Source organism: Polypterus senegalus, chromosome 2 (assembly GCF_016835505.1).
Source record: "Polypterus senegalus isolate Bchr_013 chromosome 2, ASM1683550v1, whole genome shotgun sequence".
NCBI lineage: Eukaryota > Metazoa > Chordata > Cladistia > Polypteriformes > Polypteridae > Polypterus > Polypterus senegalus.
In genome coordinates, this window is record NC_053155.1 from 210,782,691 (window position 1) to 210,807,740 (window position 25,050).

Consider the following 25,050-nt stretch of genomic DNA (forward strand, 5'->3'; position numbering starts at 1 on the left):
TATGCTTGGCCGTTCCCGGTTTCCCGGGAATTACAGCAGTTTCATTCTCGGGAATGCGGGAATGAAAAATGTCCGGCAATCACGGGCTCCCAGTAAAATGGATTCCCTACTCGCTGGCACTTCAATTATCATAGGCACAAACAAAATATATCTCAGACCTAAATATTACTTTTGGTGTACATTTAAACATACAAAAGCCGAGCATCCTTGGCTATAGGCCATTTATCAACCACTGATGTCTACTTTAACGCACTGTTTACTATTAGACAGAGCTCTTCGTCCTCAGCCGATAAACTTCACAGTTCAGATCATGCAACACTCCCTTACTGCTTCTGTTACTCTAAATATTTACCTTATTGCTTCAGTCTCTCTAAATATAAGTACAAAGTTAAAAGCAACTTGGCATTTATTAAAAAAAAAAAAAAAAACAATACCACCAGTAGAGGACAGTATAAAAGAAAATGTAAATGGCAAAGTCTGGATGTGCAGCATATATAGTCTTTAGAAAAAGCTTATAAAAAAGTGTCTAAAGATGAATGTCCTTGGGCACCTTTTGATACAGCAATTGATATTGTTCATGAGATGCTTTAGCTGACCATCAGATGAAAACGGTTGCAAGTCTCTTGTTCTCTCATGATGTTGCTCTTTGGTTGTTGCGGTTTCTCATTCTGACATCACCCTCAGACAAAGGCATATTTATTTTAAAACTCCACGTGGGGTTCTGATGTTACACACATTTGATTGGCTGGCTGTCCATGTGACAAATTACTTCGCTTACAGTCTTTGATCTTTTAAGTATGTCCGGCATTTCTACTTTTCTGAAGCTGACAATTCCTAATCCTAAGGGTAACCATTAAAGCCTGAGGCATCACCCTGGTATTTTACTTTGTTTACACAGATGTTTTTAAAGTGTGGTACAATTCGGAAAGGGGAGATGCTTTGATGTTAATTACCTCTTTGTAAAATTAAATTCATCTTTGTTTGTGTGGGCAAAAAATAAAATAAAATCTAGCAATTGATATTCATTGTTCACAATTTTACAAAGAATACATTAAAATACAGAACTTCATCTTATTTCATAAAAACTCACTTTTGTGTTACTTGATGTTCTCCATACTCTTATTTCTACACTCTCGGATCCTGAAACCCTGTGAGGAAAAAAGTCAAAGAAAAAGGCAAGTATTGTTAACATTCCTTAGTCCTGTCTCTAAGTTGCAATTACCTTTGCGGTATAGAGACTTTAAAATATTGACTTAGAAAAACATTACATAAGGTGTGTTGTTACAATGAGAAGAAAGCTGAGAGAAGAATGTAATGGGAGTGAAAAGGTATCAAATAATGGGTAGAACTTTTTAGACAACTATGTATTGTAAAAGTTAATCAGGACGCCATCATGCCCCTTTCAAACTACAATTAAAATACAAATAACAGGAATTATTCAATATTTAAAAAATTTTATATTGAAATGCAATAAAAATTTGATAAAAATATTAAGTGTCAATCAGGCATGCACCTGTTACAGTGAAATTTAAATATCTAAACAGTGAATATGATCTATTTCATACAATACAGCTTTGTTATGAAGTTAGAAAAGAGCAGGCCTACAACTCAGATCTGCTGGACTGTATTAACACAACTCCTGGTGATTTGTAGTGACCAGTACTCAGCAATGTGTAGCTTTTTGAGTGCATTCATTTGGAAGAGTCACTAGGAGTGAAGAAAAAATGTATGGGACCACTGGTGTGATTTGTCATCTGAGGTTGCAAAGTAATATTAATATCCATTTAATTAAAACAATGTCAACATAATAAAAGGAAACAAAAGCTAACTACAATTTGCCTTTACTTTTTCCCGTCCAGCTAAAAGAGCCCAAGCAGGAGCGAGTAACTGGGTCTGATGTCATACGTAAGGTGTTACAGCAGAAAACTCTCAAGATCCACACCCTCCTCGATAAGATCCAGACTGCTGTAAAATGTTCTCAGTGCCTGCCCAAGCTGCACGCCTTACCTAGCAGTCTCTCAAAACTGGAAGAGCAGAAGTCGGAAGAAGAAAGCTCAAGGAAGTCAGATGTTCAGTTGTCATTTGACAAGGGTCTAAGGGCAAAAGAAAAGAAAAAGTGACTTCATCTTCAAAGCAGTCTGTCAAAAATAATAATATGAATGAACAGAAACAAACAGCAAGTTTGGGAAGTGGTTTCACTTCTCTATTTATTCATCATGATTTCAAGTAGATAAACTTTAACATTTGTTCAACACAAACTCTTCTGCAAGTTTTCTTTCAGGTACCCACCCATTTGTTTGTCATTTTTAATTGCAATATCACAAATCATTAGTGATTTTAAATTCTGCCAACATGTTGCCAAAAATCTAATTTGTTGTGTCCAAGTAACATTAAAAGTTTTGTGCTTCTCATGTGTACGTAGTTACTGCACTACTTGTCATACGGTCAGTGGTTTGGCTTGTGCACCAGACACTAATGACAGAACCAGCTCCTCCTGGCACCTCAGGGGTCAGAATGCCCAGCCATACTGCAGTGGCCTTCCATCCTCACGTAGGTTAGGCGAGCCTGGCATACGTCCTTATCCCAGGATGATTCCTGTCTCACACCAAGTGAGGTTCCAGTTGGTCATGCCTCTAACATGATGTCTTACTGTCCAGAAATTGGGTGTTGTGTTTAAGAAGGAAAAATATGATTTACATTCAAGGCACTACAATTATTTGGTCTCATGCAGAACATATTAACATTTTTCAAATATTTTTAAAGCTGTTATCTTAACCATAAAAGGTGCTTTATAAGGTCCAGATAAAGTACTGATAATAATAATTTAATAATAATATTTGATAATGTGTTACAGATAATGTATAAAAGTACAGTGACACTCTTACTTGTATGTGCTAATCCAGTGAACAGTTCTATCTTATCTTAAAACATCACTGTTCCTTTTTTGAAATAACTACCTTACAAAAGGGATCGAAATATTATACATGAATTTAATGACATGTTTCAGCCCCATATGTAGAAGTAAATATGTACTCAATCACACAGAAGAATGCACTAAAGTGGAATAAAACTTTGAAAGCAAGGGAGGCAATGTGGGAAATACTCCATCCTAGGGATGGTGAGAACTCGAGTGCTATGCTGCTTTAATGCGGGTCAGCACAAATAATGTCAATTACTTTATCAAAGACTAGCCGTGCTACTCATCTTAGATGGACTGAGTTCTTAGTAATAAACGTACGCCTCTTGTTTTTTATGTGATACGCGGGCTGTCCTTTTCGTCTGGTATAATAACACACACCCAGCTCCCTTCGCTCGCTGTGGCCTGTTCTTCTTCAGACAGAGCCGTCTGTTTTCACCACTTCTCTTTGGCATCAAACCGACCACTCTTATAGTTCAAGTGTTTTGCTGGGAAAATGTGCCGGCGGTCTCCTGGTTTAGCAACTCTAGCCTGGTAACGTCAAGGCTTTGGTTTACCGACACGCACGTCGATTTATCGTTGCTTTCAATCACCCAATGCCTTTCACGTAAAGTTAGCAGTCATTAGCACTAAAGCTATAAACCTCGTTCATGTGGCTTGAGCAGGTGCAAGTAAGTTGTTGCCAGGTTGCATATAATGTCAAACAGTACAATAGGCCAAGAAGTCCAATTTTTAATTTGTATATTCTTATTTGGTATTTTTATTATTTTAGATTTTTTATACATTTCTTATACATGCTTTCTTTATTGTTACATATTTCTTCGTAGCTTTACCAGCCAGACAAACACACAGATACACAGACACACGCTTGTCCTTTTATTAAGGTGTTTTCGATCTCTCTGGCAGTTACTCTCTGTTGGATGGACTCAGCATTAGTGTTTACAGTGCACCATCTACAGGAATGTATTTTGCTATGCATGTAGTAATAAAGGGCGACACGGTGGCGCAGTGGGTAGTGCTGCTGCCTCACAGTAAGGAGACCTGGGTTCGCTTCCTGGGTCCTCCCTGTTTGGAGTTTGCATGTTCTCCCCGTGTCTGCATGGGTTTCCTCCCACAGTCCAAAGACATGCAGGTTAGGTGCACTGGCGATCCTAAATTGTCCCTAGTGTGTGCTTGGGGTGTGTGTGTGACCTGCGGTGGGCTGGCGCCCTGCCCGGGGTTTGTTTCCTGCCTTGAGCCCTGTGTTGGCTGGGATTGGCTCCAGCAGACCCCCCCGTGACCCTGTAATTAGGATACAGCAGGTGGGATAATGGATGGATGTAGTAATAAAGTGCATTGCATTGTTTATTACAACAGATGGCACATCCCAGCATTAGCACTGTTTTTACAAATCTCAAACCACATAGCGTATAACACAGACATAGCAAACGGACAGACACACAATACACTGACACACACTTTATTAAGGTGGATAAGCGGATTTCTGCAAGTATGTTGTTTGTATTCAGCATTAGCATTTGCAGTGATCCATCTATTGACATGCATTATTATGTAGTAATAAACATTACCACTGCTTTTACGAATTCCATACCAAACAGCACAAAACAGACACATAGCAAACGGATGGCCACACAGATACACAAACAGATACTTGTCCATTTATTAAGGTGAATACTCGGACAGTGAGGCAGTTCCACACAATGAAGCAGCTTCAGATGGAAAAATCAAACAAAGAGCGACCCCCAAAAAATCATACAAATCTAAACTGACTATGGAACACCACTTTAGCATGGCAGCACTGGACATCAGGAGATTGTCTTTGAAGTGTGGAACAGAAAATCTAAAAACACATTTGGTCCACAATAGCGTATCCATTTTCTATTCTGCTTAAAGAGTCATGGCAGACTCATAAATAAATTGTGGACCAGCCTTTCATTGGACCCGGGCAGATACGCACAATAATCGTTCATGTTGGGATAGTAACGGACAGAACAGGCAGCTCTGTGGGAGATGGGAGTAACATCACAGGAAATGGAGAATGTGCAAGTCTGCTCCTCAGTCACCACCATCCACCAGGCCCCACTTGGTCTACAAGATCTATAATGATAAACCAAAAAACACTGACCTTTTATGAATTCTTTAAAAATGCCCAAATACGTTTCCTAGTTCTAACTGCATGTAAAGCCACCAATGTCTCCTACATTAAAGTCCTAACTGTGTAGTGGCCATACAACGTGGAACAAACACTGGGAACAAAACTTTGAAATTTTAAAAACCCAAGTATCATCCTTTTCTTGTACCCCCATTTTATTCTGTAACAGTTCAGCAGAATGACAACTGTTTGGCCAATCTAACATCTTTAGTCAAGGCTGATGGCATAAAGGCACTTTCTTTTAAAAATCTTCAACAGTTGACAGTACGAACTGAATGCACCCACATGAACAAACAATGAGCTGAATGGCAGGACTGTATAGGCGGTCCTTTCAACTTTCAGTCTTCTCACTGAGTTACTGCCCTTGGGTTTCCTTGGACATTAACAATCTATCAATGTTTTAGTTTAATGAGAAATCGGAATGCAGGCAGAAACTATTTAAAAGTTAATCATTAATTTAAAACACCTACTTAACCTGAAATTGTGGGGAAAAATATCCCCAAAGAAAAATAATGTATTTTCTGGCCATTGAAGTAGCCTGTAGGGAGGTGTGGTATAATCCTAGGAATGGAAAGGGTTTATATTTGGATTAAACCCTGCAATCCCTTTATCTGCTGAAGATGGATTAACTGGAGTGTGAAGACTTTAAATGGTATCCTGCAGCTGGCTGGTTGCAGCCAGCGGCAGATGATCTGACAAAATATCAAGACACCGGTTTTCGAAGAGGTGTCTCCATGGCTAGACAAGAGGTACCAAAAAAAAATAATAATAATATCACCGTAAACTCCCAGCAGAAATATGCTTGGGTGTTGAAGCTCATTATATTCAACTTTAAAAGCGGCCTTCTGTTATAATCCTCAACCATTTTAAGGCCCTGCGTTTGTAATACACGCATAACAAATCTAGCTTTATAGTGAAGTTAATCCAGGGCCAGCGTGCAGTTTTGACACTGAATTGCATATTCTGTACATTCAAGACCCTCGGATTAATTTTCGATCCCCTCTTTGAAACCAGCAGAGAAACAGCAGAGCCCAGGGATTTGTGACAAGCTCGGGAATGAGCTGCCGGATTCTGGTGTGTTCTGAGGTACGCCTGCCCAAGGGTATTAGGGATTTCAGTTTCTTTTTATTGGATAAACCGACAGTGCCACCTTTTGTTCATTTACAAAACCTCTCAACTGCCACTATTTGTAATTAGGATTTTTATTTTTTGTCAGCTACATTTTGAAATGGTTGAGCTAACACGGATTTTAGTATATAAAAAGTGGTGGTAATGAGGTATTAAGTTGACTTAGAAGGACCAGAAGGACACATATTTAAACACACAAAGCAAAGGGTCAAGAGAGAATCAGGAACAAACTGCCAAAGAGTTGAAGCAGAAACCTTAACAGCTCTGAAGATCAGGATGAGACATTGGGACAATATCCCAATATGGAGTACACTGAAATTCTTACTTGTATATGCTAACCAACATCTAGTAAGTACAACAGCCTTACCTCGAAACCTCCGTCTTCTTTACCTAAAAGAGTTGTTTGCATTGATATGGTATTTTCATCCTGAGGGGCAAAGCAAAAAAGCAATTTAAAAAGGCAAATAAAACTACAACATACTGTTAGGAGTTGAACAGGAGTCAATTCTATAATGCTAAATAAACAAGCTTGATTGACTGAGTGGTTTCTCAGTATTTTAAAGACTGTATGTCTCTACTAAATCAAACGCTCCCAATTATAAATGCCTTCCTTACAGAAACTACAAACAAGTCTTTTATCTTTCCGATGAGCAGTCAAGGTCCACAGTTTTCAAAAAATTGAATGTAAGGAAGACAGCAATATCACATTAATGACAACACAGTTTGTTACCATGAATATCTGAAAAGTTATATAGAATATGAATTCGCTCATTTTTCTTTTAACTCTATATTGCCATAACATGAACTAAATCAAACAAATTTGCTAGACATTTCTCATTTAAGAAGAACACGCACTGCATTCACCGTAATCCCTTAAATCCACCATAATAGTGGGATGTGTGTCTGCCCCTGTCTTTCCTAAAGATGGTGCATCACAAACTTTGACACTGCTTTTACGAATCTCATACCAAATGGCATATAACAGAGACTGTGGCACAGTATGGTGCACTGCAAACATTAACACGGAGGTCTACGTTGATTACTTAGATTTCACCCCATCATAGATGGGCAGCATAGCTAGTTAAATCAATAATTTCTCCTCACTACAACTATTCTGATATTTCTCATACTGATCTCTTTCTTGGAGTTACCGAATGCACCAAGACATTGCTCATCAGGTTCTCCTGCATGTTAGCAGTACACAGTATATCGGTTTTAAATCTAAAAAAAGAATATAAGTCTATAACTATGAAGGTAGAACTTAACTAGATGAATCATTAATCAAAATCATTCACATTTAGCTTTGTACTTTTGAAATTCACAGGATTGATTATGTTTACAATTTTCCCTATTGAGCAACTAAGTATGCATTAAAAACTTGGAAAAAGATCCACATTTTAAAGAAGTTGAATACATTTACAAAGCATTGCTTCTGGAAAGCTAATTTTAAGACAGTAGAAATAAATTATGTTTAACACAGTTTTAAAAATTAATGTTTATATCTCTTAATGAAAAAAAACCTCACTCCTTTCTGACATATGGGCTTATTTTAATATTTACCATTGTCATGAACTTTGAGAGAGAGCCTCACACCCGAGTCTCAAAATTACTCAAACATTTCCACTAGACCGCTGGTCATAAAACTGCAATGAAAAATCTCTCTATTATAAAAAACAAATCTTGCGACGATACAAGACTTTATTCCTGCGACAAGACGTGATCTTTGGTAGAGAGAAAAGAGACACTTTCACGTCCTGCGAGACGGACAAATCTCATCATACTTACAACCTTTGGAAGCAACTCCCATGATACATATGCAGAGCAGGTTAGAGATAATGGAAGTAGGAACATTTGAAAGTTTCAAAAACCTGAGAGTAAAGATCACATTAGTGCAAACAAATGGAAAATATTACTCGGTGAAATAACAGAACAGAGAAAAGAGATCGCATAGTGTTTGAGGATGTCTGGGTGAGAAGAGAGACAAGGCAGTGAGACAAATGGACAGGTGCTGTACAGGCTTTTAAAAGTTCGAAGCGCTGCACAAAATGCAGATCATGTGGCACAGCAGCAATCCAGCAGCTGATTGAGCAAAGAAGAGGTAAAAAACAACTTATTTGTTTCCCATTGTATCAACGTTTAAGAGGGGTTTCGGAGGAGCAACCTTGTCTCCTTGGGGTGCGTTCAGGCCCCCTCTTCACAATGGCGTAGCGTTGGCAGGGGGCAAAGCCCCCTAGTCTTTATAAATAGAAGGATTTCTTTGTACAAAAAATATGGTCTGAGGCATAAAATAAGCTCAGAGATGCACATTAGGCCAAAGGGATTGCCTGAAACAATAAAGGCAATCCAAGGCAAACAAAAAAACAAATCCAAAGAATAGTTAGAACACAAAGCACAGAGGTTAAAAAAAATAAAAAAAAAACAGTAATTGCAAATAAACAAAAAGAGCAACAAAAACAGGCAAACTCACCAACCACCTAGTGTATTCAAATAACTGCAAGGGACTGTGAATTTTCCTCAGCCTTTATATGGCTGAGGGCAGTTCCTTGTGGTGATAAGCAAGTGGTCCCACCTCTTGGGGGACAACCCATAAAACACAAGGAACATAGAAAAGATGATGTCACAATAAAAAAAAGAACAATGTTACTTTAAAAAAAAAAAAAAAGAAACATAACAAACATAAGAGACATTTGAATCCAAGCCAGGGGTGGGACCCCTAGCTAAAATGCAACAACCATGAGCAGCGTGTCTCTCAACCCTTCACCCCTAACCAGGGTCTGATGTCTAAATCCTTGAGGTAACAATCTGGACCGATTTGGTCCATTCTGTCTAATACAAATCAGAGCCATTCTACTATCAGAGTCAAGTTGTCAGCACATGGGCTCTACAGATTCATCCTCTACAAAAATGCTGATATATGCTGGTGTGAAAAAATGGATAAATCCACTTGGAGCTCTAGAAAAACCCAATCCAAATGGAGGCACTCTGAGACACAAGAAGATTAAGTATTGTTGATTTCATGAACTGAACATCAGAAATACAAAGGGCTGAAATTGGAACAGGCAGTACTCACAAGAACTACACTTCCAAAATTCACCTCCATAATTATCAAGAACCTTTTAACAACACTTAAGCTAAATTATTTAAGCTGTTTAGCCAATGTGACCCCATTACATATTGAGAGAGAAAGAAAACCAGGCACCTTCCATAATGAAAATCTCAAGCAACGGCTCAAACATGATGGTGATGTCAAGGTATCAGCATAGCCTTCCCTAAAGAAACCTAACAACCCTAACCTACACTATAGGATTCTCCTACAGAATGGCAGACAATTTGGTCATAACTTAACTCTTTGACGGCTGGATATTTTTGCAGGCAACTCACTTTTCTGAAAAGCACACATCCAACCTGCTATATCCTAACTACAGGGTCACGGGGGTCTGCTGGAGCCAATCCCAGCCAACACAGGGCGCAAGGCAGGAAATAAACCCCGGGCAGGGTGCCAGCCCACCGCAAACAAAGCAAAGATTTCACATGTAAATCAACATAAAACGTCTGTTACTGTGGCTACTGTCTGTGCCTGTTCAGGGTCTCTGGTGGCTGTGTAGGGGCAGCTCAATGGCCAGTAGGAATGCATGGTGGGCTGGCTGCCTTCGTATGGCAGAGCAACACAATCTGACTTGTACCTCTTGTCATCATAAATGGCGGTCCTCCCAGGCGAAGGTTGCCGTAGGCGCATCAGCTACACAAGTGTGCTCAGCACCACGATCAGTTGGTGACCGATCAACTGAAGCCGGTACCTCACTTTCATTTTCAATCTCCACCTTCAGATCACTTGCATCAAAATCTGAGTTCGACAAGTCGAGAGTCCGATTTGGCAATAATACGCAAAACGTATTATTAACAGAGTATTTAACTTTGTGCATTCGCTTTGGTCTCTCACCAGATGTTGATGTCATTTTAGAGGACGATTGCTCTTTGCTACTCACGCTTGCGCAATCAAGGTCAAATCAGCGAAGCTAACTTTCCTTCCAACAAAGAGAGTCGAACTAAAACGGCAAGTTTTACGGCTAATTACCATCCTCTACCCCTGAATTTTGACAAAAGTCAACATCCACCCTGAAAGAGTTAAAGCATAGCTGGGTCATGCAGCAAGACCATAATCAGAAAGACTCAATTATGCTTTCTTGGAAATGGACAGAGAAAAAGAAATTTAGTGTGTTGCACCTGCCTAGTGAGATGTTACGCAGAGAAAAGCCAAAAGGTTAAACTCTTAATTTGTCATTCTTTTTGATCACTTGGGCTGGAGCCTAGTTCTTGGTGGCAAGTGTCCTCTTTTTATCTACCACCTCATTCAACAACAACATTTATTTCTATAGCACATTTTCATACAAATGATGCAGCTCAAAGTGCTTTATAAGATGAAGAAAGAGAAAAAAAGACAAAATAAGAAAACAGAATTAGGGAACACTAATTAACATAGGATAAAAGTAAGGTCCGATGGCCAGGGAGGACAGAAAAAACAAAAACAAAAAAATCTGCAGGGGTTCCAAGGCCAAGAGACCACCCAGCCCCCATCTAGGCATTCTACCTAACATAAATGACCTCAGTCAGACCTCATGGCATTCAGGGTTCACATGGAAGATGATGACGGTCATGTAGACTTCTGGCCTTTAATCCATCAATGTAGGGACATCATGGTGCTTTGATCGGATGGTGGTGGTGCAGGTCGCCACCACAAAAAAACAGAAAAAGAACAGAAGAGAAAGTAGAGGTTAGTACGAATTTCGGAGCCACCATGAATGATAATGATAATTGAATGAATATATAGAGCATCAGGATTAAACTAAGATGAAGTTATGAGAAAGCCATGTTAAAGTAATGTGTCAACAAGCCAGGGTATTTAAAAATACTTAAATGGTGATGTGTGCTGGAAAACGAGGACTCATTCTCAGTAGAACACATTGATGTTTCATGTGCTTATAAATGTGAATGTCTATTTGTCAATTTTGTATAAAAGTTTCTAATTATAATTCATTATTTCTCTTTCTGTATAATTAAAATGCTTCATAATGTATTCAAATTAAATGGGAAAAAAACTTCACATGGGCGGCACGGTGGCGCAGTGGTAGCGCTGCTGCCTCGCAGTTAGGAGACCCGGGTTCGCTTCCCGGGTCCTCCCTGCGTGGAGTTTGCATGTTCTCCCCGTGTCTGCGTGGGTTTCCTCCGGGCGCTCCGGTTTCCTCCCACAATCCAAAGACATGCAGGTTAGGTGGATTGGCGATTCTAAATTGGCCCTAGTGTGTGCTTGGTGTGTGGGTGTGTTTGTGTGTGTCCTGCGGTGGGTTGGCACCCTGCCCAGGATTGGTTCCTGCCTTGTGCCCTGTGTTGGCTGGGATTGGCTCCAGCAGACCCCCGTGACCCTGTATTCGGATTCAGCGGGTTAGAAAATGGATGGATGGAAAAACTACACATATTTGTACAAGGATTTCAAAACTTTTATATGCGTTTCCAAATGACAGTGACATGTGCACAAGCTTAGTTGCAGATGCTGCCACCGGTGGCCCTACTCATTAGATTCACTACATTTCTAGTTAAAGAAAAACCTTCAAATGCAAGAACAGGAGGTCTGATTTAATTCTTCATATTTTTTGTGTTTGTCAATGTCACTCGAATATTACAAATATTAAATAACAGGGATTACAGACGTAATTCATTTTCACTTGTGCCTTCACTTAGCCATAAAATAAGCGTTTTCAGACACATACCTTTAGGTAGATACACTTAGTGGTCTTCACATCCTCCTAGAAGTTTTCTTTCGTCATACAAGTGATAACATTCAAGCATTGCTTTGTATGAGCCAAGTGGCAGTCCTTCGGTTGTGCACACCACTGTCTCGCTACTTACCGATGAAGTACAATCCCAGAATTTTTGGCAACATCCCCAAACTCACATGCAGCAGACGTACAGGACACCGATCTTATATAAAAGTGCATTAAAGGTCATTTATGGAGACTGTTCCACTGTGGTTCCTTCCACACATAATACATGCAATTTTAAAAGATTAAAAGTGTTTTCTTAATAACAATACACAATTTATTACTTGAAGTTGTCATGAAAAATACATTATATACAAAGTTATAAAATCTGTTTAGGACTGATGTAGTGTTAATTTTGCTCTTTTAGAAAAAGGTAAAAGTATGTGTATTCTGTTTTATGTGTTTAAAAATAACACTGCAAAGGCTCTGAACAACTCAGCAAAAAAAATCCATCTATAATACCTGAGTAAACAAGTTCAAATGTGACTTAATGTGCCAAAAGTTGAAACAATTGGCTGAAAATGCAGATCACAATAATCCCAACTGCTGAGTTGCATGTCTGCGGTGGGCTGGCGCCCTGCCCGGGGTTTGTTTCCTGCCTTGCGCTCTGTGTTGGCTGGGATTGGCTCTAGCAGACCCCCGTGACCCTGTAGTTAGGATACAGCGGGTTGGATAATGGATGGATGGACGGATGAGTTGCATGGTCCAAATCTGGCCGTTTTATCAGAAACAATAATGCATATTGGCTCATAAGTATTAAAGTCTTACATCATAAAGTTACCACACCTATTAGTAATACTTTTTTTGCTATACTCAAACTTCTGAACGTGATATGTAAAGCATTACACAGTAAATACAATGCATGTTACTGTACATAAGCTAATTCAGCTAATGTTTTAGCCTAAAATATAAAACTGTCACTTTAGAAGAATAACATTAAGTATTCCATATAAACTGCTTGTTTAACTGCTGTATCAAGGGAATATCTTCATTATGATAGTATTAACTAGAATGGACAATTGTTAATTCATGGCCTAATAACATTAGCAGTACAACGTCAAATAAATTCTTGCAGAGTAAAAATCTCTTCAATTCAAGTGAACCATTCATCAAATTTACCAACTGGAAGACACAGTAGCAAAAAACAAATAAAAGATAAACGTAGGGAATGCAGCGACGTGCTCTCGGATGGGCGCAGAACACTCTAGTGCTGCTGTATCTTCACACAGACCTACCGTAACAGGGTTACTCGCCGTAAAGGAGATGTAGGCAGGCGGAATGAACACCAGGAAACTTTCAGTAATAATGCAGCCCACCTCCAATTAGTTAAAATACAATACTTTAATATATTACAATAATTACAAATTGTACAGTAGTGACCCTCAACAACTTAATTCAACATAGACATTTACAAAAGTTGTAACTGTAAATTTCTGCTGTGCATTAATGATGAAGTGGGACTCTGTCAGATGTTGCTTTACTTCTAAGTTACTGGTAGAGAGTCCGTGCCCTGCTTAGCCAGCCTGAATTTCGACTCAAAACAGCAAATTCGGAAAAACTGGGGCCAAGAAAAAAGGGAGAGAATTCCCAAAGACAGAAGGCATTCAAAGAGGATGCAGAATGTTTCCTATAAATTCAGCCTGAACAAACAGGACAGGACTCTTTTACAAGCCAGTGGCTTGGCATTTTAGCATAACCTTCTAGCAGTTTTTATAATTCAGGGGATCAGCAAATGGTAAGATGATCTGCCTCTACACTCAGTTACACACGCCTTTTACCCTTGTAGAAAATTAAGAGTTCCAAGCAAAAGTTGCTTACATACTGTTATGCTTGCCCACTTTACCTTAGTAAATTAAAAGTGACACAAAAAAGATCCGTCCCTTTGTGGAATGGAGAATAGGGGTTGGTGGGGAAACAAGAGAAAGAATAAAAAAAAAATATGGAAAATATTCCTGTCATCAGCAATGACTGAATGAACAAAAACATAAAACATTACAGATTACTTTAAAAATGTACCACCATAGCCAGAAAAAAAGGGATACTAAATTACCAAACACAGGCCTTGCTGATATGCAGTTTTCTGAATCAAATACAACTCATGAATGTGAATTAGTCAGCCAAGTGGTGTCTTTGGTCTATGTAGTGTATATGAAATCCCCAAAAATTGCTGAAATATAAACCCACTACAATGCTCTTTGCGGAGTCAGTGAGGCTTTGCTAGCACAGGTCCAGCACTGCACAGTCATCCCCGGTCTGCCAGCTTCGGTGCTTGCTTTCCGCTTACTTGTGGACAGAGAGCAGTAAATTGATCTAGAAAACAAAATGAACACATTCATTTTTATTTAGTATTCATTACACTTTCCTTTCTTGACTTGCACTCTTTTGGTAACCCTGAAGCAAAACAGCCAGAATAAAACATTCAGATTATTCCTGCATAAAGAAGCAATTCAGATTAGTATTGACAAAAAAGATGAGACTAACAAGACAGAAACCTTTACTTTTCTGTACAGTGATTCCTCCTCGATGGTGGGGGTTACGTTCCAGAACCCCCCGCGAAAGGTGAAAATCCGCAAAGTAAAAACCATACGTTTATATTGTTATTTTTATATTGTCACGCTTGGGTCACAGATTTCCACAGAAACACAGGAGGTTGAGGAGACAGGGACTTTAAAACACTGCAAACAAACATTTGTCTCTTTTTCAAAAGTTTAAACTGTGCTCCATAACAATACAGAGATGACAGTTCCGTCTCACAATTAAAAGAATGCAAACATATCTTCCTCTTCAAAAGGAGTGTGTGTCAGGAGCAGAGAATGTCAGAGAGACAGAAAGAGAAAAGCAAACAATCAAAAATCAATACGGTTGTTCGGGTCTTTAAGTATGTGAAGCACCGTGCGACAAAGCAACCGCAAGTAAGGGAGCAATGTGAAGAAAGTCTTTCAGTATTTTTTAGAGGAGTGTCCGTATCCTCTAGGCCCCCTCCGTCAGGAGCAGAGAGTGTCAGAGAGAGTGGGAGAGACAGAGAAAAGCAAACAATCAAAAATCAATACGTGCTGTTCGGGCTTTCAAGTATGCAAAGCACCATGCGGGAAGCATATCGTATATCATTGAGGAGTCTTATTTAATACGTAATATGTGCTCTGATTGGGTAGCTTCTCAGCCATCCGCCAATGGCATCCCTTGTATGAAATCAACTGGGCAAACCAACTGAGGAAGCATGTACCATAAATTAAAAGACCCATTGTCCGCAGAAATCCGCGAACCAGCGAAAAATCCGTGATATATATTATAGATATGCTTACATATAAAATCCACGATGGAGTGAAGCCGCGCAAGACGAAGCACGATATAGCAAGGGATCACTGTATTTCTGTGTTTTAGAAAGGGGAAGAATGACCTTTGCTACATTATGAGTTAGAATCAAATTCCAGACTGCCTGCTTGGATTTTAAATGTTCTTCCCATACCTGTGTGGAGTGTTTTTCTAGGCTTCCACATCCCACGTATATGCCTGTTTTACAAACTGGAGACTCTTAACTGGTCCATTATGAGTAATTGTGTCAGGGAATGCACATGGCACCCTGTCAAGAGTTGCACTTGATGCTACTGGCATAAGCAACAGATGCATAACCGTCATTGATTATTCCTGTCACGCGCTTAATGCTATTGGGACAGGCTTCAACCCCCTGTGACATTAAAATGGATTAAGCAGGTGCGAACATGGAAGAATGAATGTTTTAGAATAATACAAGCATAATATGTTACAAGCTGAACTGTAGCCGACTACAGATCTTTGGAAATTAAAGCACTATAAAACTAAAGGGCTGGTTGCAAATCCTTCATTAATAATAATTGGTGGAAGTCATTTGCATTTAGTGTTTGAGGATTTTTGCTGACTAGTGTCTTTGTCAACAAGTGAAGTACATGCTAACTGGCTACTGTGAGAGTAGTAATTCAGTAAATAGGATTTATTCATCATATTGAGTCACTTCGGTCCTTGTTAATTGTTCGTTTTTGCCTTTAACACTCTTAGAAAGCATTTTCACTAAAGGCTTTTGATCTGTGACCCAGTCCCTGCTGCTAGAGTACAATGTAGTGTTGCAGAATCCTGACTCCAAGGGTCCAGTTTAGCAGTAACAAGTGATGACATGAGAAATGAAACTAATCATGCACTTTAACTGACAAGTGTATTTAAGAAGTGTTACTGGCATCTGTATGTCAGCCATATCTTCCTGTGTACTGAGTGGCTCCACATACGTGACAATGAAGGTATTGTTCTCATCCTGGACTGGCTTTATGATTTAACTTTGACACTACCATTAGCAGCAAGCTTACTGCTGATAAGCCTCTCAGTTTGTTTGACAGTGGGTTTTTTTTTTGATAATGGTCTTGCTACATGCTACAGCGACAGCAGAATGTGGATGAACTTTTTTGTACTAAGACAGACACGACGTTTCTGTATCTTATGATTTCATTCTGACCTTTTAAGTCATCATTGTGAAATCAACACTTAAATCATCAAAAGAAAAGAGTGGGACATCTCCAAGCTATGACACCCCTTCTACCAAGTATCACAGATGAAGTGATATGGTTTGGATTAGATGCTGCTTTGTCCACGTTTCTAACCTAACATAACTTTGGCAGAGTTTGTTTTTAGTGTCATTCTGTCATTGGTCCAGAACTTTACTTTCTGTTCTCTGTAATTATCAGTTATTTCTTGGGCTTCACTATATGGATGGTATTGGCCTGGTGATGAGCGGTGCCTGGTTTCCTCCAAATGTGACGCCTAGAATTCACACCAGAGAGTTCAATCTTTGTCTCATCAGACCAGAGAGTTTTGTTTCTCATGGTTTGAGAGTCCTTCAGGTGCCTTTTGGCAAACTCCAGGCGGGCCTTTTACTAAGGAGTGGCTTCCGTCTGGCCACTCTACCATACAGGCCTGATTGGTGGATTGCTGCAGAGATGGTTGTCCTTCTGGAAGGTTCTCCTCTCCCCACAGAGGACCTCTGGAGCTCTGACAGAGTGACCATCGGGTTGTTGGTCACCTCCCTGACTAAGGCCCTTCTCCCCCAATCGCTCAGTTTAGATGGCCGGCCAGCTCTAGGAAGAGTCCTGGTGGTTTCGAACTTCTTCCACTTACAGATGATCGAGGCCACTGTTCTCATTGGGACCTTCAAAGCAGCAGAAATTTTTCTGTAACCTTCCCCAGATTTGTGCCTCGAGACAATCCTGTCTCGGAGGTTTACAGACAATTCCTTTGACTTCATGCTTGGTTTGTGCTCTGACATGAACTGTCAACTGTGGGACCTTATATAGACAGGTGTGTGCCTTTCCAAATCATGTCCAATCAACTGAATTTACCACAGGTGGACTCCAATTAAGCTGCAGAAACATCTCAAGGATGATCAGGGGAAACAGGATGCACCTGAGCTCAATTTTGAGCTTCATGGCAAAGGCTGTGAATACTTATGTACATGTGCTTTCTCAGTTTTTTTATTTTTAATAAATTTGCAAAAACCTCAAGTAAACTTTTTTCACGTTGTCATTATGGGGTGTTGTGTGTAGAATTCTGAGGAAAAAAATGAATTTAATCCATTTTGGAATAAGTCTGTAACATAACAAAATGTGGAAAAAGTGATGCACTGTGAATACTTTCCGGATGCACTGTACATGTGAGTTCACCATGACATAAACAACAGAAGGCTGGACTCCTCTCTTCCATTCAGATGCCATCAAGTCCTTTAATCTTATCAACTGAACTCCTGCCCGGCACTACATGGAATTCAGTTATGTATGAAAAGAAACTTACTGTAGCACATCACATCATTTCTATCCTTTCCACTTGCCACTAACAATCATAAAAGTAGTACACCATTTGTAACAGCAGAATTGTAAAGTCTGTTAGAGTATATTAGACTTTTTGCTAATCTTTGCAGTTTGATTGTGCTACTGGTCTCTCTACTGTATTGCAGCCGCCATTTACATTGCATTACATTACCTGTTCTATGGAGGGACAGGCGATAATTTGGAGATCTTCACCACTGTACTCTTCCTGTAATAATGAATGGATCTTCTGGAAGACTTGCTGAATGTTGTTCTGCATATGAAAATGTGTGAGAATTGTCAATTTGTCATTTCATCCATCAATCATAGTAGTAGTTCACATAATCCCTAAAGTATCTTTCTTTTTCATATTTAAATAAAAAAAATCACAAATTTACACCAAACCTTAAATGGAGACATGAATCATGAGAGAAAATATGAATCATTTATAAGAAATCACAAAGCTAAATATTGTACAGAAATAGCATTTGGGATTAGCGCATTTTTATTTATTCATCAGATTGCACTCATATATCCACATATATGTATGCTTGTGCCATGCCATGCCACGTGGAATTTTGTGTGAACAGGAAAAAAAAATCAGTTGGTTTGGGGTAAAAAAAAAAAATTGAGATACATATTATCTGCAAAACTGACAATTTTATGGTGTCTCCCAAAATTATGTTAGGTCACATTTTAAAGGCAAGTCTTTCAAAAGTAGCCTTTGGCTTTGTACCTGATGAACTAAAACTTGTAGAAAACATTTCCTGGATATCAGTAAACCAAAAGCATCGGGGAAGAAAAAAACATTTTTGGTAACACTTTAGGTACAGTAAAAATGCCTCTATTACTCATATTCTGCTATGGAACAAGACATTAACAAAAGACACCTTTAGGTCTTACATCTACAAAGCATCAGTAAGGTGGTCGGTGTCAGTCATTTGCCTTTGGGCAGTGCGGCATTTGGCATGCTGGTAAAATGAATTGTGAATATGAAGGATTCACAAGTCTTATGCTCAAATATGCAATATCAAGAGAAACATGTCTCAGTTAAGCCACCTCAGACCATTCCATTTATTTTAGTTGGCCATAGTGCTTAGATGAATAGACACTTAATGGATGCTCTGTAAAGTGTTATTAAAAGCCAAAAAAGTGTGCGTTAAGGTTTTTTTACATAACAGTAAATTAGTTAAGAGATGCATTTTTACCCTACCTAAACTAAAAGTGTTACCAATCTCTCTATTATAACAAAAATCTTGGGACGAGACGAGACTTTTTTCCTGCAATGAGACGTGATCTTTTGAAGACCGCAAGATGGTCAAGTCACATCATACTTACAACCTTTGGAAGCAAGTGCCGTGAGACAGTGACTTTTGCAAGTCATGCCCTACTTACAACCATTTTCAAACAAGACCACAGTCATCTAACCCCTCAGATGATGGAATGCTTTTGGCAGACACACTTCCTGTGCTCTCAGCTCTTACAAATTCTATACGTTCTAGATGACACGTCAACGACTAAGCGAAGAAGAAAGAGCAGCGCGTCAAAAACAGACCCAAAAGCAATAATCAGCCCATTCCATGAGATTACACTTTGTGCCAAAAGATTTAACCACGGCCGGGGCAGGAGAAAGACAAAGTAGAATATTGCAAAGAATTCAAAAACATTGGCGATATACACATGCTGAGCAGGTTAGAGATAATGGAAGGAGGAAATTTCGAAAGTCTCAAAAAAAATGAGTAAAGATCGCATTAGTGCAAACGAATGGAAATTATTACTCTGTGAAATAACAGAAAAGAAAAAAGAGATCAAATAATGTTTGAGGATGCCTGGGAGAGACAAGGCAGTGAGACAAAAGGACAGGTGCTATACAGGCTTTTAAACGTTTGAAGTGTTGCACAGAATGCAGATCACACGACACGGCAGCAAGCCAGCAGCTGATCGAGCAAAGAGGAGGTTTAAAAAAATATATATATTTGTTTCCCATTGTATCGCCGTGTAAGAGGGGGTTTTGGAGGAGTGCCAGCATCTCCTTGGGGTGCCTTCAGTCCCCCTCTTCACAATGGTGCGTAGCGCTGGCAGGGAGGGTTGAAGGGGTTGGCGAATAAAGTGATCAAGGAGAAAGACTCAAATGTAAAAGATGATGTTGAAATTTAAATCTACACATTTTCAAATATGTCCAGTCGTGGGGTGAAATTAATGAAAACTGCTGTGGCCTCAAATGAGTTTATTATGATAGTTCTGATGTAAATGATACAGCCATTTTTGTCACATATGCAGAGTACAGTGAAACTCTTACTTGCATGTGCTAATCAACAGCCAATATGTCACCTCCCGGCCCCAATTAAATAAATTATAGATACACCATAAATACAAATTTAACCATCATCCAACCAAAATCAACCAAAATTCATTTCAGAACTTGAAGAGTTATGCGGAAAGCAAAAAAAAAAGGAAAAAAGACTAATTAAGACAATAAAAATAAAGAAAAAGAAGGATTTGATACAAAACACTGGGTTTTCCTTATATAATAAATATGTCTGCAGCTTTAAAACAGCGTGGTTTACCTGTGTCTATGTGGGATTACAAGGGCACTTTGCAATGGATTACCACTCTGTCTAGGGCTGGTGTTGAGATACAGCCCTAAACTGGACTGAAGATGGATGGATAGATGGATGATGTTTATCTTCATACCAGAATGAGATATCAAAAATGGGGATGTGGAAATTGTAAATAAGAATACTGCGTGTATTTCAAGGCCTTGATGCATGCAATGGTTTTCTAGTATGTAGTTTGGTTGAGAAGACCTTGTATGAGAAGAGCAAGTCTTGTAAGATTGGTCATTACACTCCTTGCACATAATTACACATTTTTACAAATTGGAATGGAGTTATTCATTAAAATTTTTTAAAAGTGATGAAAATTCAAAGCAGTGTTCTCAAAATAGCACCCCGTTCAATCCAAATCTTTCTGGATCAATATTGAACTTCATTTAAATAACTAATGGCTACAACAGTATACAAATCCCTCTGGTGCATTCAATAATTGCAGAAACAAGTATAAGCAGAAGTAAAAAAAACAAGGTGCAAAATAGAATTCTAATGCTTTAACTATTATGATTTCATTCAGCAGCTTGCTTTACAGATCTGGCATAATGGCTGTGTGGAATTTTCATGTTCCTTCTTTTCAGCGCACATTCTCAAAGATGTTTATGCGTTGTTACAATATATCAAAATTCCAAAATGACCTTTTGTGAGTGGGTGGCTACTGCAGTGGAGTGGCGCCCTGTTTAGGCTGATAAATGGCCTCGTTCCAATACTGCTGGGATGGACTCTGGCTCAGGGAGGTTCTGAACTAGCTTAAGAGGGTCTGTGAATATTATGTTAGGTTAGCTTGCTGTAATAATTTCAAATTTCTTTTTCTATTTCCTTTTGTTCAAAATTGATACTGTGTAGAGTGCATAACAACGTGAAAACGAGAGGCTCACAACAGCACAGTACAGCTAATAACTAGAAGTTGGGCTACATTATCATATACTAAAATAATATTTGAGGTGTACTTTCTTTTTCGGAAATCTGAAAAGTACAATTATCTGTATTAAAAATAGCAAATACAAGAAATGTCTCACTGACATTTAATGCACTCTTCATTCAGCAGCTCCCTAAGACCTTGATCAGAATAAGGGGGCTATGATACGGGTTGGAAATATGTGTTGTCTGAAATGGCTAACATTCAAATCTGTCACTGAACAGTAAGCACCAACGTAAAAGACTATAAACTGTAGTTTCCAAAGCAGAAAAAAAACAAAATAATGTTATATTCAGTTTAAGTCAGCTTTTCTGTTGAAATGGTATTGAGGGACTTCATTTACAAATAACCACTATGCTCTTTAGTTCAGTTAAACATAGAACTACTGGTATAAGGACACCTGTTTCTGAAGCAGCTTCTCATTACTTTTTCCAGACCCACTAGAAGAACAAGTCACAGAAGTGCTGCCATTAAGTTCATACTGTGTAGTAGTACATACCCGAACAGGTTTAAAAAGTATGAATTCCGTGTCCCTGTTGGCCAAATACAGAGACATACTCTGAAGTGTTAACGGAAGCTTTGTCTTCATTGTTTTGTATGTTGTAGCCACAATATCATTGATCTTTGCTGAAAAAAAGAGACAAAAAATCCAGTTAGTGACAAATGTACGTTCTATAAATATAGTCAAATAGTCCTAGTTCATTTCCGTGAAAATTAATACAAAATAATATTTTTTCAGAACATCATTTCACTTTATATATACACACAACAAACTCTCATCTAAAATATGTAATAGCTGCTACACACAGGCTTTGAAACCATTTTTGGCTAACTTTAATCGCCAGAGAAATTTGATCCTATTCCTTATATATCAATGGATAGTAGAATCATGAAATAATAATTTCTTGCAGTTAATATTCATACAAGAACAAAGAAAAAAAAAATGGAACAACAAGGTAAGTAATTGCTATTCCTCATTATCTTCCTAAGCCACCAGGAACACAAAATGTCTCTCTAGCCACAGGGGTCTCCAATAGCAGAGAAAGTAAAGCAGTCCCTGCTGGCATGTTCGTCTATTCCCTGGATTAAGTCCAGCCAATTTAGAGATATCCTGGAGCTTTCTGAGAAATATTGTTTATACTGTTTTTCACTAATCCAACTAAATTTACTAAGCAAACAGTACAATACAGATATTAGAAGAAGCAACATTTTATGTGGAGAGGGAGATAATTAAAATTTTTATTTATTTTTTTTTTTTTAACACAATGGTTTATTCACAAGAGATGCTTCCCTTAATTTTATGTTTCACTGTCTGTTTAAGTACATACCACTAAAGCACAGTTTCAACAAACAGAATACTCCCCATCAGTGCATTAAGGATAGAATGAAAATAGAAGCAAATGACATTCCAACTAAAGTGGTTAGGTCATGAATTTAAAAATCCCAATTAAGTCAAACCCTGACCATTTCCATAGGAAGAAAAGAAACAATGCATCTTAAACTGAAAAAGACAATTCCACTGAACTGTCCCTTTTCCTCCACAATCACACCCCTGAATGATGGATGGTTACAGAACGATCAGTTCTGTTGCTGTCACGTTTACTTTAATTTTCTTCTTCCTCATTAAAATAAAATATACTTTATGAATAACTTAAATATTTACCTTTATTTGACAAATACATTTTGATATTCAGTAATTTAAGTGAAGATTAATAAATTAAACTATGGGTAGCAGCAGTGCAGTGGTTAAGGATCTGGAGCAAAAAAATTATAAAACTAAAGGTTTACTGCTTGGGTAGTGTTACTACAATTGAGTGTACACAATTCTGCTAAAACATTCAACTGTATAAATTATACATTGCAAGTACAGCAGACAAAACACATGTAACAAAAATGAATTTGTTTCAATTACCAGGAGAAATGGGCAGCATGGTGGCACAGTGTGTAGTACTGTCATTTCACAGATCCTGGGTTTGATTCCCTTGCCCAGACGTTGTCCATTATCTTTGTGAGTTTCCTCCCACAGTCCTCAGGGCAGTGCTGGCTATGTTAACGTATAATTACAAATTGGTCTTTTATGAGTGTGAATGTATGCATGCGAGTGGGACCTGTGATGCTTTCCTGCCTTGCACCTCATGCTACCAAGATAGGCCAAGGACAATCCACGACAGCAATTTGGATAAAGCCGTTTTGAAAATATCACGTTTGTTCCTTCCAAACAAACAAGAAGTCGTAAAGTAACATATCACAACATTATCATTCTACTTTCAAACCAGCTGAATATACTTTTAAGTTTTGGTTCTTACCTGGCTGGGCCCAGGGCTGCCGTGAAAGACTATAATTTGGGCCTCCATGACTGGCCATTGTTTTTAATGCGGTTACCTAAAATTAACAAAAAATATATAGCAGATGCTAAGATACTTTATATAAACACAATATTTCATACACAATATGTAATTATGGAATAATGCCATAAAAACTGAACATTCTACAAAATGCCTGATAAAATAAGTTGTCATTAAAATATGCAGGGGAAGCTGTTGGCAAAATTACAGCAGGATTACATTTCTACCAGATCTGCCATGCCAGCATCATAAGGCAGATATATAGTGCTGAATCGCTATATGTTTACCAGAAAGGTGTACATATCATAGAAAGCATTACATTGTTTTTAATTCCATAAGATATAAACGTGGGGCAGAGTGGCGGCTCTGAGACTAGGGACTAAGGTTGCTGGTTTGAATCCCATAAATGCCAGAAGTGACTCTACTCCATTGAGCCCTTGAGCAAGACCCCTCACCTACAATTGCTTCATCAAGGGTAAGACATTAATCAGTACCCAGTTCAGCAAGCAGGTCCTCCAATGTACAGAGAAAACTTGAGGGTTGGTGACAGGATTGGCATTCCAACCATTGTAAAATACCTCACACTGTTCCAGTGTGGTGCTGAAGGGTCACCCGCTGCACTAGAGTCCCAATCCAGGTGATTCGTCTAGTGGAGGGTCCGACAACGCGCTATCAGCGAAAATATAACCAAATTATAGCTTATGTGTATTTTTCCAAGATGTGCACTGGCTCAAGTGTACACTTTTTTGCAACTGAAGAACTAAAGAGTGCTTTATTATAATGCACTTTATAAAATACACAAGAATTAAAACTGATCAACTCCTAAATACTACACCTAGCACTACGATCTTGTGAAAATCTAAGCTGAAAATGTAATTAAAATAAATAAATAAATAAATAAAAAAAGATTAGAGATTTCAATTAAGATTATCATTCCACAGAACTTTAAATTTACAATGTATAACAATGTACAATGTATTACAGAAGAATGGAAACTTATCTAAAAACTAACAATGAAGCAGAGAAACCACATTCTGGCTATAAATTTCATTAGCTCTTAAATTATACTCTTTTTTTTTTTTGAGAAGTACCTCTTCACAAAAATACTTATCTATCCTATTTGTAATTCTTACAGAAATTTAAAATAAATAATAGCATATCACTTTTTCAAACTAGAGGACTATTTTAGAACTTTTTCCTTTTAGAGCTTTCAGCCGCTCATCTTAATGTCTCTTCTCCATCCACAATACCACCCTTAGAAAAGCGAGTATTTATTAAAAAAATCCCTTATTTCGGTCTAATCGGGATGTGTAGGGCATGCCACTAAGCATATATTTTTTAG

At 38.4% G+C, this 25,050-nt stretch overlaps 2 protein-coding genes across 5 annotated transcripts in view; one reads left to right on the forward strand and one right to left on the reverse strand.

Moving 5' to 3' along the window:
- LOC120523702 (glutamate-rich protein 6-like) overlaps positions 1–2,379 on the forward strand; it is a 168,580-nt gene extending 166,201 nt beyond the window's left edge. For all 3 annotated transcript variants that reach the window (XM_039745265.1, XM_039745266.1, XM_039745267.1), the window contains exon 12: positions 1,860–2,379. In XM_039745265.1, coding sequence (XP_039601199.1) covers positions 1,860–2,120 — 261 coding nt within the window. In that variant the 3' untranslated portion in view covers positions 2,121–2,379. The remainder of the gene's footprint in view (positions 1–1,859) is intronic.
- Positions 2,380–13,335: 10,956 nt separating this feature from the next.
- Positions 13,336–25,050, reverse strand: part of cog3 (component of oligomeric golgi complex 3) — a 64,740-nt gene continuing 53,025 nt past the window's right edge. For both annotated transcript variants that reach the window (XM_039745269.1, XM_039745268.1), the window contains 4 exons: positions 23,670–23,745; positions 21,863–21,990; positions 18,011–18,109; positions 13,336–14,323 (listed from right to left, as the gene is read on the reverse strand). In XM_039745269.1, the coding sequence (XP_039601203.1) occupies positions 14,294–14,323; positions 18,011–18,109; positions 21,863–21,990; positions 23,670–23,745 (333 nt within the window). In that variant the 3' untranslated portion in view covers positions 13,336–14,293. The remainder of the gene's footprint in view (positions 14,324–18,010; positions 18,110–21,862; positions 21,991–23,669; positions 23,746–25,050) is intronic.